Source organism: Notamacropus eugenii, chromosome 3 (genome assembly GCF_028372415.1).
Source record: "Notamacropus eugenii isolate mMacEug1 chromosome 3, mMacEug1.pri_v2, whole genome shotgun sequence".
Classification (NCBI taxonomy): Eukaryota; Metazoa; Chordata; class Mammalia; order Diprotodontia; family Macropodidae; genus Notamacropus; species Notamacropus eugenii.
Genome location: NC_092874.1, coordinates 223,726,211 through 223,746,026, shown reverse-complemented (window position 1 = coordinate 223,746,026; position 19,816 = coordinate 223,726,211). Strand labels below are relative to the sequence as shown.

The 19,816-nt window shown below is 41.5% G+C and overlaps 3 protein-coding genes across 3 annotated transcripts in view; 2 read left to right on the top strand and 1 right to left on the bottom strand.

The window, feature by feature from the left end:
• The window catches only part of SLC4A8 (solute carrier family 4 member 8), a 196,702-nt gene that overhangs the window by 141,833 nt on the left and 35,053 nt on the right, over positions 1-19,816 (bottom strand). The window lies entirely within an intron of this gene.
• On the top strand, positions 523-19,223 carry CELA1 (chymotrypsin like elastase 1). Its single transcript, XM_072650236.1, has 8 exons — positions 523-562; positions 1,371-1,453; positions 3,551-3,651; positions 4,953-5,078; positions 5,972-6,108; positions 7,047-7,192; positions 11,251-11,400; positions 19,158-19,223. The coding sequence occupies exons 1-8, from the start codon at positions 523-525 to the stop codon at positions 19,221-19,223; spliced, it is 849 nt and encodes a 282-aa protein (XP_072506337.1).
• Positions 19,622-19,816, top strand: part of BIN2 (bridging integrator 2) — a 50,585-nt gene continuing 50,390 nt past the window's right edge. Inside the window, exon 1 of the mRNA XM_072654711.1 lies at positions 19,622-19,814. Coding sequence (XP_072510812.1) covers positions 19,737-19,814 — 78 coding nt within the window. The 5' untranslated portion in view covers positions 19,622-19,736. The remainder of the gene's footprint in view (positions 19,815-19,816) is intronic.

Below are 19,816 nucleotides of genomic sequence, written 5' to 3'. Positions count from 1 at the left end.
TCTATACCTCCAGCCTCTTCTCTTTCCTCCTTCCCTAATTTACACTCCCCAAAATCTATCCTAGTCCTCCTAGGAGCCTAGAGCTCTGTTTATCTTTCTTTACTTCTATTCTTATCTTTATCTCCACTGTCCTGAATATATATGTTCTATCTTCTCCATCATATGGGAAACTCCATGAAGGCAACCTCATCCTCATTCCCTTAGTGCTCAGCACAAGGCACACAGAATGATTCAAAGTGGGAAACTAAAGAAGGGCCACCATCTCATTTCTGAGGGTTTTTTCCTCTAATAAAGAAGCAAGAGCTTATCAATTAAATGTAAATTAAAAGTTTAGCCTTAACCTTGCTTTGTCTTTGAACAGAAGACAAATGAGTTTACCTGAAGTGGTATCTGTACTTCATTTGTATTTCCAGAGTCACCTGCAATTTTCCCTAACTCTCATCACATGGTTTTTGTCAACTAGTAAGTGATAAAAGCCCTATAAAGAAGGGCTGGAAGTCAGCTGTCTAACCCTCAGACACCATGTTTCGAATACTGATTTTTGCTGCCCTTGTCTTTTATGGTAAGTCTGACCTCTGTTACGTAGTTAGGCAGGGCCAGGCCCAAACCCTAAGCCTGCTCTTAGGTTCAGAGTAAAGTTTGGTCCCTACCCTATGCTCTAATACTTGGGACAGCTTTCCTTACTTTGGACCTCCAATGGCAGAGTTTGATTTATATAACCATCTTTGGAGTGGGTCATCATCCATTGATAGGTCTTTGGACCTGTCACTTGAAGATGAGGCTCCCCTAGGAGCTCCAAGGAGAACCCCCTTCCATTATTTATGGGAAGTCCATGGGCTAGAGACCTCCTCAGCAAATGGCCATAGTTAGGAGTACAGAATGATATACCCCCCAGGAAATTCTGTCAAGGGCATTTGGATGAATCAGGGTCATCCTAGATAGAACTTCTTCAAGATTCTAGATCAGTCAGTCAACAAGCATTTATTAAGTGCATACTATATGCCAGGAACTAAGTGTTCCAACTCACTTCCCCCTCCCTACCCTCTCCATATTATGTTCTCTCCCTCCCTCCCTTGATATAAAGGATCTTGGAAGTGTTTGAGAGCACCTATGTTAAAGAGATCATGGTCCCCCGTTGCACTTCGGCTGCATGAAAACCCCAGGGTTTGAGGATGGGCATGGAACTCATAATTTTCCTATGAACTGAGACACAATGAAGTTCTCTAGTCTTCTGGGGATAAGGAAGAGTGAATATCAGACAATCCTATGTCTACATCCCCGGCTATTCCACATGACATTTCCTAGCCCTCTGTATCCACTATAGCTAAAAAGTTGTCCAGTCTTTACTCACTCTTTTTCCTTTCCCAAAGGACATGGCTTGGAGGACTTACCAGATACCAATGCCCGAGTTGTGGGGGGAACCAACGCTCCAAAAAATTCGTGGCCTTCCCAGGTAGGTGTAACCATGTAGCAGTGGTTTTCCTCAAACTCAGGGTTCCCCTATAAGCCACCTACATCTGGAGGCAGAGTGAGCTCTCTGCCTTGAATTCACATTAGGAAGATATATAGAACCATCAGTTTTTCTAACTGCAGAAGGATCAGAAATTGGGATTTAGAAACATACCACAGACCCATACCCTCCACCCAGATATACCACACTTAGAAACATATGAATGTATCACATTTGCACTTATAAGAACAGGTAGAAGTATACTAGATAGAGGGTGGAGTAGGAGTCAGGAAAACCTGAGTTTTGAACTGTGTGACTCTGGGCAAGTCACATCTGCTCTGTGCCTCTGTTTCTTCATCTGTAAAATGAAGGAGTTTGAGGTTCCTTCCAGCTTTAAATCTAATATTTTATGATTCCTCCATGTATCATTCACCTCCCAGACACACATCATCTAGCCACCATTCACACACACTTCCAGATATCCAGTCACCCCATCATACCATAAAACCCACTACAGCATTGGACTAGAAATCAGAAAATTTAGGTTTCATTCTTAGATAGTGACTGTATATATGTTATGTTGTATTGTGTTATTTATGCTGTTATCTTATTTTGTCCCATGTTTTGTTTTAATATATCTTATCATATTGCATCATGTATTATGTCATGTTTTATATTATGTCATATTCTATCATATGTTATATTATTCATTAGCCTTTCTAAGTCTCAGTTTCCTTTTCTATAAAATGAGGAGGTTGAACTAATTGACCTTTAAGGTCCCTTTCCAGCATTGACATTCTAGGTTATAATCCATACATATGCGCTTCTAAACACACACCTGCCCTTTCCATCTCATCTTCCATATACACTCCAGCTTATACATCACACACATATCCTCATCTCTCACACATACTGACCACACATGGGCATAATTTGGCTGCTCTGAAGTCATTTTCCCACTTTCATGTCAAAAGAGCCATGCTTTAATTTAAGCATATTGGATAAGTGGATGCATGCTATATGTTGGAAAGCATGATGTCTTCAGTCATGGTTCAGCTTTATGATCACACCTCCCTGAGTCTGAGAAATGGAGGTGATGATTCACTACCTACCTTATGAGAAGAATATGATTTTTAAACTTAAAAGGACCAAATGAAACTTTTTATGATTATACCAATTTACCAAATTGATTCATTAAGAAGTTACTATACCCATCAGAAAAGCATTCACTGAAGGATTCCCTAATCCTTTATTTCTTAAATTACATAGAGAATCTCATTTTAAAATGTTTTATTGATACTCATTTCTAGCATCTTTATCACTTCTCAGTGACTTCTCATTTAGTTCTTCTATTATATTGAAAATACAATTTTGTATTTAAAAAATTTTGATGCTCATTTTTTAACATCTTTGTTGTTTCCCAATGACTTCCCCACTCACACAACAGAACTTCCCCTTGTAATGAAAAAAGTATAGTTAAGCCAAACAAATCAACATATCTGACAGTATATACCTCATTCATCTCAAATCGTTTACTATGTAACTAAAGTTACCATTGCCCACTGCATTGATCTGAGTTGGGATATCTCTCACTGTTGTTTTCTCTGCAATATTGTGGTCATCACATAAATTGTTCTCTAAATTCATTTTTTTCCACTTTGTTCACTTCACATAAGCACTCCTAAGTTTCTCAAAATAATAGTTTGATTTACTAAAAAAATTCCATTCCCTCTCAGATTTTCAGGCCAATGACTACTGTTGAATGATAGGTCTACTCATAGTATTTAGGGTAAAGGTCATTAACGGATGAAGAATATCCAGCTTGAAATTCTTAGGTTGTAGACACTTAGATTAAGGTTCCCCAAAATCAGAGAGGGGGCATATCTCCAAGGTATTTTGAAAGAGTTACGGAGAATCCAGAACTAAGAGGTTCTGCACAGCTGCATGATGCCGGATCTCGTCTCAGGCAGAAGATACTATTTCCATTTCAAAAAATCCCATCATCTTTTGACTGGGAGGGGTATGGAACTTAGGGATAAAGGGGGGGTACAACCCATCTCAGTCCCTGATTCCTCTTTTCCTTTACCTATTCCTTCCTAGATTTCTCTCCAGTACTCATCTGGGGGCTCATGGCATCACACCTGTGGAGGGACTCTCGTTAACCAGAAATGGGTGATGACAGCAGCTCACTGCGTGGACAGGTAAGAAAAAAGGAAGTATTACTTTCTCTGGGTGCCAATGGAAGTTGGTGTGGGAAAGCCACTCAGGTTCTGGACTTGTCTGAAAGTTCAGATTTTGCCTCAAACACTTTCTCTATCTATATAATCCTGGGAAAGTTGCTTAATCTCTCTCTGGGCATATTTCCTCATCTGTAAAATGGGGATAATAATTATACCTACCTCAGACAACTGTGAGAGATGAAATAACATCTGTAAAGTGCTTTTCAGGACTTGAAGTGTTATATAAATGTAAGCTATTATTATTGGTTAGGAGGAAGTGAGGTCTGGGCATTCAGCATCTGTGAGTGAGTTCTGTGTATATCATGCATCCTCTGGTGCAGCCAGGAGATGAATGTTCAGAATCTGGAGGAAGAATCAGTGACTTTAATAAGGGGATCTACATATCGAAGGTGTTCTAGAGGGAAGCCTGGATGTCCATGGGAAGGGAGAGGGTTTGTACTGAAACAAACCCTTCAATGAGATCACATCCACACTCTCCTGTCTAGACTAGTTAGGCCACAGACTCACACCGTTGAAACAGAAAAGTGAAAAGGACTATGGATGAAATACTGATCTCTATTTTGGAGATTTGAAACAGGAGCATGTCATCTGCTGAGGCTGGATGATGTGTGCTAACTTAACAGGTGGACCACATGGAGTCAGGAAGACATGAGGATGAATGCCTGCCTTAAGTATTTCATAGCCTCACTGAGTCCCTGTGGCCTCACCTCTGAGCTGAGGATAATAATAGAACTTAACCTTCCTGGGATTGGTGTGAGGAGGCATCAAATATAATCATGAATGTAGAACCTTCTAGAAACTTAAATCACTAGATCAAGGTGAATTTTTTTTTTTAATTTTTTTTGTTTTTAGTTTTCAACGTTCACTTCTATAAGATTTTGAGTTCTAAATTTTTTCCCCTTCTCTCTGCTTCTTCCTCCCCAAGATGGTATACAATCTGATGTAGGCTATACATGTACAATCTTATTAAACATATTTCCACATTAGTCATGTTGTGAAAGAAGAATTAGAACCAAAGGGAAAACCTATGAGAAAAAAGAAACAAAAAAGAGAGAGAAAATAGTATGCTTCAATCTGCATTCAAATTCCATAGTTCTTTCTCTGGATGTGGATATCAGAGAAATGTAAATTGTTATTATTCCTTAGTGTGAAACAAGACTACCTTGCCAATTATTTTCATACCAAAGGAAATTTCACATGGTAGATAGAATGAGGGACCTGAGCTGTGATAGGTCACCTGTGACTTCATCTTCTCCCTCCAGCAACCTGAGTTTCCGAGTCGTGGCTGGAGAACACAACCTGTCCCAGAATGATGGCACCGAACAGAGCGTGAGCGTCAGCAAAATTGTAAAACATTCAAACTGGAACCCCCAAAATGTGGCTGCAGGGTGAGTGATAGTCAGTGACTCCTCGGAGGGCGCCATCTGAGGGAAGTGTGTATATGAGAGTAGGGGGAGGTGTAGGGTTCTTGTTCTTCATATATTTTCCTAGAAGCTCAGGAAACAACTGAGACCTGAGTCTTTAATCTTGTGCCCCATGGTTTGGCCTGCTCTGGGCAAGGTACTCTATGGACCCAGAAGGAAGTGAGACCTCTTACTTATAAGATTAGACCTGGAAGGAACTGCAGAGCTTATCTAATCCAACTTCTTTTTAGAGTTGAAGTAACTGGGACCTAAAGAAGTTATGTGATTTGACCAAGGTCACATGGCCAATTGTTAAAATTTCAATGTGAGCATTTGTTGTTCAATCATTTCAATTGTGTCTGACTCTTCATGACCCCAATAAGGGTTTTCTTGGCAAAGATGTTGGAACGGTTTGCCATTTCTTTTTCCAGATCATTTTTCAGTTGAGGAAACTGAGGCAAAGAAGGTTAAATGACTTGTCTAGGGTCACCTAACTAGTAGGTGTCTGTGGCCAGATTTAAATTCAGGTCTTCCTGACTCAAGGGCCCATATTCTACCCATTATGCTATCTAGCTACCCTAAACAACTACAAGGTGAGCATTTGCTCTTTGGAAATTGACAGATACTAAGATGATGATTGATTATTGTGTTTGTCGTCTAGACTTAAGAAAATTATGGAGAAAAGGCTTGTAATGTAGATTAAATGTAGAAGTGTGTCCTGCCTTTTGAAGAACTGGTTGTTAAACATTTACTAGCACATTCCTGACAGGTATATATAACCTGAATAAATGTTCAGAGGCAGAAGAGGGTTAAGCGCCTTCTAAATGAAAAGAGTCCATCTTTGGTACATGAATGACCTGTCTCCCTTTTGCCTACAGCTATGACATTGCCTTACTCCGTCTGAGCAAGAGTGTCACCCTCAATAGCCATGTTCAGCTAGCCAAACTGCCTCCCTCAGGTCAGATCCTGGCCAACAACGCCCCCTGTTACATCACGGGTTGGGGCCTGACCAAGAGTAAGTCACTAAACCTGTCATCTGCCCAGAAAGCTTTGACAAATCATAGTCTATGCTCTCAGGAGGCTCATTCCATGTAGCACACGTCAACCCATAGACATGCAGTGAGAAGGACACGCAAAGACCAGAATGTCCCATGGGGTATTTACTTACATCCTTGAATCAGTCATAGAACTTTGGAACTAAAAAGAATATTAACCATCATCTAATCTAACCCCCTCACTGTACCCATGAGAAAATAAGGCTTGCCAGAGGTAAAGGGATTTACCCAAGGTCACCCATCTAACTAGTGGCAGAGCTAAGATTAGAACTCTTTGACTTCAAGTCCAGCGCCCTTACCTTTGATTCCACTGCTGCCATAGAAAGGACAGGTAGGCATGGGAGTATGGGGAGGAGTGGGTGGACCTAGAGCAATTCCAGGTTCAGACAAGAAACAATCAAGAAAGACTATCAACTTTTCTCAGACAACTTCAGAAGACTTCCCAGAGCTTTAAATAACTCTTACATGACTGATGACAAGATGTCAGCCTGTCAGGTTAGAAGGGTATTGCAGGTATATGGCACAGCTTGGTCAAAGATTCAGAGGCAGAAGAGGGACAAGTGCTATTATAAATGTGAGCTATAGAAATTCAAAGTTATATCGTAGTGATTGATATATTAATCATGGATAAGGGTCAAGAATAGATAGTCTCTACTTTGAAGGGAGTTTATAGTATAACAGGAGAAAGTTAAAGATAGACATGTTATCAACATATATAAACGTAGTACTTTCCAACAACATATTGAAGGAGAAGGGGCTGGGAGATGTACAGGAGAATGATCTGTAGAGGGCTCACTGGGGGCTGGCAAGCTGAGGATGGAACCGTGTTTCATATATGAAGATGGATCCAGGACTCAGGCCACTAGCTTATCTCTTGTGCTTTTTGTGTCCCATGTAGCCAATGGGCAGCTGGCTCAGAACCTACAGCAGGCATACCTGCCAGTGGTGGATTACGCCACCTGCTCCAGCAGCTCCTATTGGGGTTCCACTGTCAAAAACACCATGGTGTGTGCAGGAGGAGATGGAGTGAAGTCTGGATGCCAGGTAGGAAGGCAAATGTTTTAGCAAGACCCATCTTCAAAGGGGGGAGAGCAAGGAAGTTGGGGGATTGGAACCCCCATCTTCATCTTCCTCTTCGGAGGTTTCACCAACCCCTTCTGCTCTCACTCCCTTTCCTTCATTCTCTTACAAAACAGACCCAACAACAGTCTTGTTTTCTCTCATCCACTCAACAAACTAGGAACACTTATCTCTCATCAGTTTCTGTTTATCTTTACAAACATATATGGACACACGTATGTATCTATGTATGTGTTTTATTCTTTTTTCAGTGACTTTGTGCCTGGGGCTCTGGAGCAGGACAGGGATAGGAAGGGGGGGTGTATGTAATTATGACCAATCAGTGCTCCCAAGCAGAATGCCCCATGCTTAGATTTAATTGCTGTCTTAACTTTCTGTAATCATCCCAGGGGATGTAGAGAGGCATTGCTCATCCAAAACCTTTCCTGCCCATCCCCCAACCCTCAATTCCCAACCTTTTGCCTTTCCTCATTTGCCCTGTCCACTACAGTACAGAACACACACACACACACACACACACACACACACACGCACACACACACACACACACACACACACACACACACACGAGGCCAGGACTGATATACTTGCTTGTCACTTAACTTGGCTCTCTTATCATTGACCCTCCTTGGTTTACCCTCAGATAGGCCAACTTTTCCTAGAATCCATTCTGTGGGTCACTGCTCTTTCTTACTAATCTCCACTACTTTGTCTAAGACTCTGAAGAAATCTAATCCTGGGATTTAGGCCTTACCTCAGTCAGTCAGCTTTCCAGAAATTTCAGCTCCTTCTTGGAACAGATCCTCCTTGGAGACCTTTACATTTGGCCCCAAAGTTTTACCTGCACCACTTTGTAAACCTTCTACATCACTGAATCCCAAAAGGAGGTGCTGGACTTTGCTGGTTCCTGAACCAGTAGGGTTCTCGAGGTATAAAGATAGATCAGATTCGATGCCATTTCTGTCAAGGAAGTTATTACAGATGAATGCTCAGTTCTGACCACCACCCCTTCTTAATCCTGCCTACCATTTGTTCCAGACGACAAGAGCATGCTTGTTAGGTTTATGTACAGGAAAAAAAAAAAAGATACAGATTCAGAAGTAATACAGCAGAGTAGGGTAATTAGATGTGTGAATAAAATAAAAACTACCCAGTTCTAAAATGGGTGGCTTTTAAATGGTAATGTATTCTAATGACCCATATAGTTAGTCTGTAAGGACAATTTAGCTCAAGATCCTAAAATACCATCCAGATGCCTCAGAGTCTCAGAAAGAGAATGATTGCTTCTGTCTTAGAAAACCCCCATATCGATTTGGGATTTCTGAGCTTGGAATCTAAGTTCATATTGAATCCTGATCACTGGTTTAGTCTCTAACATATTCTGATTCACTCTTCAGCCAATCAGGATGTGTCTTGATCCTATGGCTGGTTTTGGAACTTTCTCCCCCATAGTCCTACCTACTCAGTAGTTACTGAATTTCCATTTTCTCTTCCTTCCTTTCAAGAGAGACAGGGAAACATCCAGAAAGTACTATATTTCTATCACTTCACAATTAGAAGAATTCAGTCCTATAGGTAGGGTCCCTCCCTGATAAAGTTCACAAAAGATAATCCCTTTACTTATAAATTAAATTCAAACATCACATACCTACTGAATGCAAAGCATTGTGACAGGCTCTGCATATACAAAAACAAAAACGGTGGATGCTTTTATAGTACTTTGACAGCCACCATTTCATTGCCAACATTATCTCATTTCATCTTGATTATAACAGGATGAAGGAAGTTCTATCTTGAGGTATAATTATTCCTCCCAATTTCCCAGATAGAGAAACTAGAGGCTGAAAGAAGGGATAAGAAGTAAACACAGCTAGGGAGATGGGATTCAAACCCACTCCGTCCTGACCAAACCCAGAATTCTCCCTGCCTCTCAAATTTATAATCTTGTAGGGGGTGTGGCATATACAATTAACTCGAATACAAAATAATGCACAATGGATGTGCATATTAGATGTATTATGGGCAGCATTAGGAAAGAAAGGCCATTACTAAGTGAGTGGACTAGAGAAAATTTCATGAAGGAGATGGATTTTAAATAAAGCTGAAAGTTTATTTCATTGGTCTCTGAGAAGAAACAAGCTTTCCTTTCTGCGTCTCTCCTAAAACCCTGACTCATTAATGTCTTCTCTGGTAAAATCCCTTGAATTAGCTTCTCTACGCTAGAGTAAAAGAAGTCATCAAGGAAGTATGTGATTAGAAAAAAATTATGGGCTCTTTCTGTCATAATTCTTATAATAGATAGAAATTCATATACTTGATTATACAATTATTCAGTACAAAGAAAAGATGGGCTGGTCATATAGGAAGGGCAAAGGATGACAGGTAGGCAGCCAGAGTAATTAAGAAAAACTTCTAGCATATTAGAGGGACCTCCTGTGGAGAACTTTGGGAGGACATAGACAAGAGATCTATAGGATGAGCAGGTAGGGATAGATTGTGAGCCTCATCTTTGGAGGAAATACCCAAATCCATAAGAACACAGATGCATTTGGAGTATTCTGCCGCTTTGGCCTTTCTTGTCCCTGTCTCTCCAACTATGTCTAGCCTTTTCCTGAATTTAATGCTCCTCTTTGGTTCTCATTATCCTTCATTCTTCAGACTTTTCTTTTCCAAATAGACCACACTCTTTCTAAGGTAGTTCTCTGGTCAACTCTCCTTTCAGCCATAACAGAGGGAGAGAAAGCACCTCTATAAGAAAATTCAACTTTCTTGTCTTTGCCCAGTGCTACTTCCTCAGCCTCCAGTGCTGAAGCCCTTCCCCAATACATATTTTATGAATAAGGCTGATAGGTGGCTGGCCAACCCCCAAAAGAATTTGGGAAATGGATTTTTTTTACAGGAGATGGAATGATAGGATGAAAAAAAGACTAGTCCTGAAATCAAGAGAAACCTGCTTTCCAATTTCACCTCTGATACTTATGAACTGTGAGACTTTAGGTACTTTTTGAATCTTAGTTTCCTTATACGTAAAATGGAGCCAGCACCAAACTACCCATTGTACCTTAAAGTCTATACAAATATACCAGCTACTCTTATTACAGTGATCAAAAGGTTTCTCAAGAAGCAAATGAGCTTAAGTGACTCTGCTTCATCTTTCCAAGCAGAGGTTTTTAGCCTTTTTGTGTGTTATGGATCTGTTTGGAGGTCAGGTGAAGTCTATGGACCCCTTTTCAGAACCATGTCCTTAAATGAATAATAAAATTCATAAGGTTATAAAGGAAAGCAATTCCAATGAAAATAAAAACTTAATTTTTTTCCTATCCAAATTCACAGACCACCCTGAAATTTATCCACACAGTCCACAGATTAAGTAACCCTATTTTAAGGAATTGCCTGTAATTTAAACATATGGGGACTCATTCCAAGTTTGTGGATACTAGTCATTTCTCTCTTTTTCTTTTATTACTTTTTTTTCAATTAACAAACATCTATATTCTCTCCTTTCCACCTCCTTCTACCATTGGGGGGGGGGGAAACTTGTTGTTTATGTCTAAAAAATATATGCCTCATGCAGTGACCTGAACCAAGCACATCTCTGTCAGGAGAGAGAGGGCAAGGACTTCTTATTCCTTTCTTGTGTTTTTTGAAAAGGGGGATAAATGTGAAAGATCCCTCTGGTCAATACAATGACTGGTCATGATTTCAGAGTGCCAATTGAAGCGTGCCCAACCAGTATGGGTATCAGTTTCTCCAAGAGATAGGAACATAGAGACAAGAAGAGAGATTATGCCACTGAATTGGGGCAGCAAGGGAGACAAAATTGTCAGGAATGATGATTCTACCCCCAGCGCAGCCTCCTTTTCTTGTGTGTCAACCTTCCTGGAATTTTAGTGGTTTTGTCAGCATTGAACAAACTAGTCAAAAGGTCCTTTGCAGAATCTAAGAGCTGCATCTTTGATGGGTCCTTCCTGGCTTCTGGAATCTCCAAGCCTGCTCCTAAGATGTGTCTCTCTTTTCTACAGGGAGATTCTGGGGGTCCTCTGAACTGCCAGGTTAATGGCCAGTATGTTGTCCATGGAGTTACCAGCTTCGTGTCCAGCCTGGGCTGTAATGTTGCCAGGAAGCCCACTGTCTTCACCCGAGTCTCCAATTACATATCTTGGATCAATAATGTAAGTCAGCCCAGTTGCCCGGCACAAACAGTATAGGAGCACTATACAAGCATGGACTAGGAAAACTGAGTAGAATAGGAAAGAAAAGGAGCCTGGAGTAGGGGGAGAGGGTGGCAGTGAAGCTAAGACTATCCCCTCCCCATCCATATGCTCCTTGATTATTATTTCACATAGCCAGATACAATTTTCTTCACCTTGATCATTAAGGAGGGAGACACAGAGGTATGCTGGGAAAACTCTGACTTTGGAGTCAGAAGAAAACCTGGGTTCAACTCTTGAGTCAGCTACTAGCTATCTATGTGATCCTGGCAAATCATTTCTCTCTGGGTCTCCATTGCCTCATCAGTAAATGAACCAGTTGGACTAGTTGGCCACTGAGGTGATAACACCTCTAAGTTTTTTTTCTTTTTTCCCCAAATTTATTAATTTGTTTTCAGTTTTCAACAACCATTTTCAGAAGTTCCAAATTTTCTCCCCTTCTCTTCCCCCCCCTCTGCAAGATGGCATGAAATCTTATACGGGCTCTCTACATATATATTTATTAAACACATTTTCATATTAGTCATATTGCATAGAAGAATTAAAACAAATTGGTAGAAACCATGCGAAAAACAAAACATAAGAAAGGAGAAAATCGTCTGCTTCATTCTGCCTTCAGACTCCCTAGCTCTTTCTCTGGATGTGGACAGCATTTTGCATCACGAGTCCTTTGGGAATGTTGATTTAGATCCTTGCATTGCTATGAAGGGCCAAGTCTACCAAAAACAGTCCTCGAATGCTGCGACTATTACTGAGGAAAACATTCTCCTGGTTCTGCTCACTTCACTCAGCATCAGTTCATATGTCTTCCCAGGTCTTGCCAAAGTCTACCTGCTTATCATTTCTTATAGCACAATACTACTCCATTATCTTCACATACCACAATTTGCTCAGTCATTCCCCAACTGAGGGGCATCCCCTCGATTTCCAGTTCTTGGCCACCACAAAAAGAGCTGCTATAAATATTTTTATACATGTGGGTCGTTTCCCATTTCTATGATCTCTTTGGGATACAGCCCCAGAAGCCATATTGCTGGGTCAAAGGATATGTACATTTTTATAGCCCTTTGGGCATAGTTCCAAATTGCTCTCCAGAATAAGTGGATCAGCTCACAGCTCCACCAACAATACCTCTAAGTCTTTTTCAAGTGGATGTCAAGAAGGAACAGAGCTGGAGTGGTCTGTAGGAAGATCAGGCATTTCCCTAGAGAAGAGGAGGAAATGCCTCTCCAATAGCTGCCAGGTCATCAAACAGAAGGGAGTTCCTACTTGGAAGGGAGGTTGTCTCACCTCAGATGATGCACTAGTAGGAAAAGTCCCACTGGGCTAATCCATAGGGACCCAAGAGCACTTTCTTCCCCTATTACATAGTTTATAGGACTTGGAAAAACTCCATAGTTGGCCAAATCCTATCCTTGTTTCTCTGGGTCCTGAGGGTATATTCATTAAATGGGGTACTTTCCGGGGCAAAAGATTCTATATCCTCCTGCCTTTGCATTCCTTCTCTTCCCCCACTCCCTACTTCCTCACTCAGGGACTCAAAAGAAGAGTAAAGGAACAACACTGAGTCCAATTTTCTTTTTTTCAGGTTATTGCTAGCAACTGAATGTTCCCCTGAGACCAAAGTTCCATCTTTCAGCAAAGGCCCTCAGCTCCTCGGCAAAAGTTGAAATCATGGAGAAAGCTCAGGAAAAGGGGACACTGTGACAAATGTAGACATTGTATACCAAATAAAATCAAATTATCAAAATCTCAAATGTCTTATGCCTCCTTCCATCTAGAATTAAACCAACTTAGGAAAATTTAGTTAACTATTATCCAAGCATAGGTTGGCCAACTTATTTAAGTTACTTAGCACAATGCTGGGCACATAGTAGGTGCATAATAAATGTTAATGGGGTGATCAAATGTTGGTCGTGGTATCAAGAATGAGTTTGAATCCTGCCTCAGTCATTTATTGGCCATGTGACCTTGAGCAAGTCACTTTACCTTAGATTTTGTTGTGGTTTTTTTTTAAACTTTATTTTCCTTATCTGTAAAGTGGGGACCTGCCTCTCAGGGTTGGTGTGAAGATCAAATGATCTTCACAAATGTAAAGGTGTTAACCTCACTACAAACCTCAAAGAGCTCTATAAATGCTAACTATTGTTTCTGCTGCTGTTGTTACAGCTCACATCTAGATCACAGTTCAGGATTTACAACAACAAGCAAATTGCTCAGAATCACATAGCTAGCCAAAGTAAATGCTTTAACTCTACTCAGATATTCTGATCCTAGGGAATGTAATATGACAAAGATTTATGAATCATCTATTATGTACGAGGCATTGTGGTAGGTGTTGGGGATGCAAAAGTAAATGAAACAAAAATGATCCCTGCCCTAAGGGCATTTGCTGTCCACTGGGGGTAATATAACCAATGCACAAATTAGTATAATACAAATCAAATGAGTAGGCTATGAGGTAAATTGAGGAAGGAGAAAACAACAGGGAGGAAATCAAGGAAGTCTTCATGAAAGACCACAATCTTGACAGTTTCCATGAGGGGGATATGAGAAGGAGCATATTTAAGCATGAGTCATAGATCTTGGACTGGAAGGAACCTCAGAGGTCATCCATCAAGGTAGGACAGAGGAAACTGAACCCCAGGGAGATTAAGTGACTTGCCCATGGTTGCATAGGTAGTAGAAAAGTAGGCATCAGTTGTCCAGCTGAAAAGGAGTATTGTGAAATGAGGATGGAAAGTGAGGTAGGAGTCCAACTGTGGAGTAGCATAAATGTGTCCAGGGTCCAGTTGACATTTAACAAAATGAATTTCATGATTACAAAAAATCTCAGAATTGGAAGAGATCTCCTAAGTCATCTAGCCCAACCCACACCGGTACAAGAATTCCCCCCACTAATATGTACTTTATCAACCAGTCAATAAACATTTATTAAGCCCCTACTATGTGCTAGACACTGTGCTATGTACTAGAGATACAAAAAGAGACAAAAGAGTCTCTGCCCTGAAGAAGTTTACAATCCAATGGAGGAGACAACTTGCAAACAAATATATACAAATAGCCACACACCGGATAAATAAGAAGCAATTAACAGAATTAAGAGGGGCTGGGAAGATTTCCAGTAAAAGAAGGTCATAGAGTTTTTTCTTAAATACCTCCAGATAGGGCCAATCCACAACCTCCTCAGGCAGCTCATTTAATTTGGGGATAGATCTAATTATTATGACACTTTTTCTTAAGTAGCATTGTTTTGTCCTTGCCAAGGTGATGAGGATGCTAGAAGGGAAAATAGTACCTACTGGCTCAAGTGTAAATCTTGAACAGTATTTCTTCCCTCTTCCATCCATCCCTTTCAGAGTTGCCCTGACTGGACCGACATAGCCAGACTTGGACTGACAAGTTAGCCCATGTCACTTTAATAAAGTGGGGCAGACAGAAACCAGGAGAATGTGGATGGAGGTATGGCTTAGAAGGGACCTAAAATCAGTGGAGTGGGAGACTGGGAGACCAGAAGTCCTGAAAAGCAGAAGCAATTGAAATAAAAAGAACAAGAATAAAAAACTAAAACTGAATGCTGCAAAAGATTATGGGAAAGTATCTCCCCTGGTTCTTCACAGAGGTGAGGGACTGTGGGTATGGAATATTTCATACAGTCAAGACTTTTTGGTAAGTTGGTTAGCTTTGCTGAACCATCTTTTTCCTTTCTTATTAAAATGTATGCTCTGTGATGAGTAAGAGAAAGGAGTGGAATAGAGGTTATATAAAAACAAAAACATTAATGAATTTAAGAAAAACAAATTTGAAAGGTTTGCTTTGTCTCTCTTTTTTCTCTTTTAAGTATGATCAATGTGGTTAATCGTGGCATTACTGATCTGTACGTGTCTTTGCCCAAACACAAGGAAAAGGGAGAAGGGGGAAGGCCTAGGAGGAGAGAGAAATTCCTTTTGCAAATGAGGTATTTAGTTTGCCAAAGAAATGCTCTGTTTGAGGGTTGGAGCCACAGAAAGAAAATTATTCATTCACTACTCATTACTTTCCAAAGTAAGGAGAGAAACTTGGACTTAGAACTTTCTAGGTAAATGTGTTAGCCACTTTGGCTGCAGGAAGCTATGAGAACTCAGGCTTGGCAGAGAAGGTGGGCTCATTTCCCCTACTGTTGTCTTCTCCTACTAGATTTGAAAATAAAACCGCTCTCCAGAAGAAAGGAGTCCAGGAAGAAGCCTGAGAGAAAATGATTGCTTAAGGACAAGAGCTGCAGGAATCATTGAGAAGGAATAATATGACCCACTTGAGGTTGCAAAGAGTGGCTTTTGGGAGGGACCATTAATCTTTTACCAGCCTACAATAATACCGTACCACACCATTGCTATATTTACTTCAAGGAACTTCTGGAGCAACATAGTTCCTTCTGACAGCCATTCTCCTATTTAGTCTTTTACTCCATGCTACTAATAATAGCTAAGACAGAGGAAGCAAACTGACAAGATGATAAGTTAACATTTATACAGCACTTCAGGGTTTACAAAACATTGTACCTGTCTCATTTGATCTCCACAACTACCCTTGAGATGGGTGTTATTATTATCCTTATCTTACAAATCAGGAACCTTAAACTGCTGGAGATTAAGGAAATATCTGAGACAGGATTTGAACTCAAGTCTTCCTGACATCAAGAGCATTGCTCTTACCCACTCCAATACCTAGAAGCCTTCTCTGTTCTCCTTTTCTAAATTCCTTTTAAGGGCCAAGCCAGGGGATTTTGTCTAAAGTGTAAAAAATGGCTATGAATCTATCAACCATCCTTAATGGGATACATTGGGTCAGTAAGTATCCTGGGCAGAGAGCCTTTACATTCCATCCAAGAGCTGTACCAGGACAAAGGCCTCATCCTGTTATGTTATTAACTTGATTAACAAGGTCTCATCCTTGACTAAGCTCTTCCTGGGCATGATACCCTCCACCTAATATGCATGTGTCCTCCAGTGCTCAAAGGCTACACCAACAGAACAAAAGCTTTTGTTAAGTCCTATCCCTCCACACTTTTGCATTGGTTGTACCCCTCACCCGTGTTCCTCACTTTTCCCTCTTAGATCCTGAGGTTTTTTCTCCATGATGCTGGAAATCTGGGAAAGTTTCAAGTATCAATGAGGTGACCAGCTGTACTTTTCTTGTCTGAAGTCCAATCTAGCTCATTTAGAGAAGCTCATCACTAGAAAACAATCGATCAATCAATAATCAACATTTATTAAGCACCTATTATATGCCCAGCAATGTTTGAAATGCTGGGAATACAAGAAGAGGCAAAAGACAGTATAGTCCCTGCCCTCAAGGAGCTCACCATAGTGATGAAATTTTAGGCCACATAAACTCTTGGACCCATCTGTTAAGACAAGGAAGGATTTTGATATGTGTTACTATAGCTCACACACCACACTCCATTTTCCATCTCCAGACCTATGCCCTAGCTTGGGATGAGGGCAGAGGCAATGCCCATCCCCCTATACGTAGAATGCTCTCCTTCATCTTCATCTCTTGAATTGCTTGACTTCCTTCAAGATTCCCCTTAAATCCCACCTTATGTAAGAAGCTTACCTGGTCTCCCTAGCCACTGATGCCTTTGTGTCTGAGATTACCCTCCACTCTACTTTGTATATATCTTCTATCCAGCTAGGTGGTGTTGTGGTTAAAGTGTCCAACCTGGAGTTAGGAAGATCTGAGTTCAAATCTGACCTCAGACACTTATCAGCTGTATGTCTCTGGGGAAGTCACTTAACCCCTCTTTTCCTCAGTTTCTTTATCTGTAAAATGGAGGTATAAAATAATAAAAATAATACCTACCTACCTACCTACCAGGGTTGTTATAAAGAACAAATGAGATAATGATTATAAAGTGCTTAATGCCTGACATGGAGTAAGCACCACATTAATGTCAGCTATTACTATTATTAGTTACATGTTGCCTCCCCATTAGAATGTGAACTCACTAAGAGGAAGGACTGTCTTTTGCCTTTCTTTGCATTCACCACACTTAGCCCAATATGTGGTACATGGTAAAAGCTTAATAAATGCTTGTTGATTGACTGGCTCACCATTAGCAAAGGGAATAATAAAATTACAGTACAGAGCCAAAAGTACAACACTGAAGCACTCATTAATTCAATATTCATTGAGTATTCACAAAATATCTAGCGTGGATAGGTGGTGAATTGGAATCAGAATATAACTGGGCATATGGATACATACTAGCAAACAGATAAGTAAGGGAAAAGAAAAGAGAGACAAGATGAGGAGAAAGAGAAGAAAGGAGAAGAAAAGACAAGAGAGTGGAGGAAGGGAATGGAAGAGTTAGGAAAGAGAGGAAAGATGGAGAGAAGAGATAAAGGGGGAGAGTGGAAAGAAATAGTGATGTGCAGAAAAGTAGAAAAAGTTGAGAGGAACCATCCAGAGTAAAGAAAACAAAGAGTTAACAGTCAGCCCAAAGAAGAAAAAAAGGAAGAAGGCTGGAGGTGGGGGAAATGGGAAGTATTGGAGGGAAGGAGTCAAAAATACTGGACCACAAACTGAATATAAATCAGCACAATGGGGCTAGCACTAAAATAGACAACAGGATCTTCACACAATAAATAAGAAGATAAGATAACCTTCCATCATCAGCTCCCAGCAGCCCTTTAGAAAGTCAACGGGTTCCATTTTGAGTCAACCACAGAAGAGCAACATGGAAAACTTGAAGAGGACATAACTCATCAGGCAAAGAGAAGGCTGAAGGGAGAATGAAAATGGGGGGGTGACATAAAGGAGTCATGAGGTGTAAGGGAAAATCATCTACTCGAAGTCATTTGGGCACTTACTTTACTTCAATCTCTGATGAAGAAGTAGGTTTCCTCTTTGACAGGATCAACCTTTATAATCACACACACACACACACACACACACACACACACACCATCAATCCCATCACTCTTTTGTGTTCTCCAGCAAACTACTCCCTTAACAGACTCGTCTTTCCTACCCTTAAAAAACCCTCTCTAGACTTTATCATTCCTTAAAGCTATCATCCCCTATCTCCTCCCCTTTCACAGTCAAATTCCTAGAAAAAGTTGTCTGTATTCATGACCTCCTCTACCTCTCCTCTCATTCACTCCTCCCTGCTTTGCATTCTGGCTTCTAACCCACTGTTCTCTTAATTACCAGATCTAAAGGCCCTTTCCCAGTCTTCATCCTTGCCTTCTCTGTAGTCTTTGACTCTATTGCTTGATATAATCTCCTGTCTGGGCTTGCATGACCCTGCTTTCTCTTTGTTCTCCTTTTACTTGTTTTTTTTGTTTTTGTTACATCTGTCTCCTTTGCTAGATCATTATCCATATCACATCCCTTAACTGCGAGTAACACCAAAGCCTCTGTCCTGTGTCTTCTATTTTTACAGCATCTTACTGGGTGACAGCATCAGCTCACATGGATTTAGTTATCATTTCTATACAGATGAGTATCAGATCTATAGAGCTAATAATGATAACAGCTAGTATTCATACAGTGATTTTGCAAAGCACTTTACAAACATATCATTTTATCTTCATGACAACCCTGAGAGTTGCAGTTTCTACTATTGTCCCCATTTTCTGAGTGAGGAAACGGAGGCCTACTGAGGCTGAGGTTAAGTCACACCACTGGCCCTGATTGAGGAGCCTGACCCCTGCTCATTCCACCTGCACCCCCAGCCTGTAGCTCCGGGTGGTCAGTCTGACGGTCCCAGTCCCACCCCCTGGGGTAAATCCTTGAAGTGACCAGGTCTGGGCCCGATTTAGGCCCAGGAGACCTTTCCCATCCCCATCCTTGAGGTTCCCAGGGTGAATATTTTCCGTAGGCCTGGTTTAGGCCCAGGAGACCCTTCCCTTCCCCACCCCTGGGGTGAATCCTTGGGGGGGCCGGGTCTGGGCCCAGTTTGGGCCTAGGATTCCTCTTGCCCCCTGGGGTGTGTGCCTACTAGGGGAGGAGAGCAGGTGCCCATCCTTCCCCAGCCCCACCCTCTGGGTACAGGGTCTGGGGGCTCCCGCCCCGTCCCAGGCTTCATCCTTGGGGTAGGCCGTGGGGCCTAGGATTGGGCTTTCACAGTGGGGGGTAATTAGGGAGGAGAGCCGAAGCCCGCCCACCGGCCACCCCCCCCACCCCCCACCCCCCAAGGATGCAAAGCATGCTGGGAGCCGGGCACTTCCTTATCGGGCGGCCCTGGAGGAAAACCACAGGGTGACAGCGGCTGCTCCGGGGGCCCACGGTCGCTCGGACGAGGAGGCTCGGGGATGGCCGAGCGTTCGGGCAGCAGCGCGGGCCTGCTGGCCAAGCAGATGCAGAAGAAGTTCACCCGGGCCCAGGAGAAGGT

What these genes read in the sequence shown, in the direction of transcription:
- CELA1 (XM_072650236.1), top strand. Translation starts at nt 523, where the DNA reads ATGTTTCGAATACTGATTTTTGCTGCCCTTGTCTTTTATG. An exon ending in TGCTGCCCTTGTCTTTTATG is followed by an intron (nt 563 to 1,370) that starts GTAAGTCTGACC and finishes CCTTTCCCAAAG; the next exon opens with GACATGGCTTGGAGGACTTA. An exon ending in GCAGCTCACTGCGTGGACAG is followed by an intron (nt 3,652 to 4,952) that starts GTAAGAAAAAAG and finishes TTCTCCCTCCAG; the next exon opens with CAACCTGAGTTTCCGAGTCG.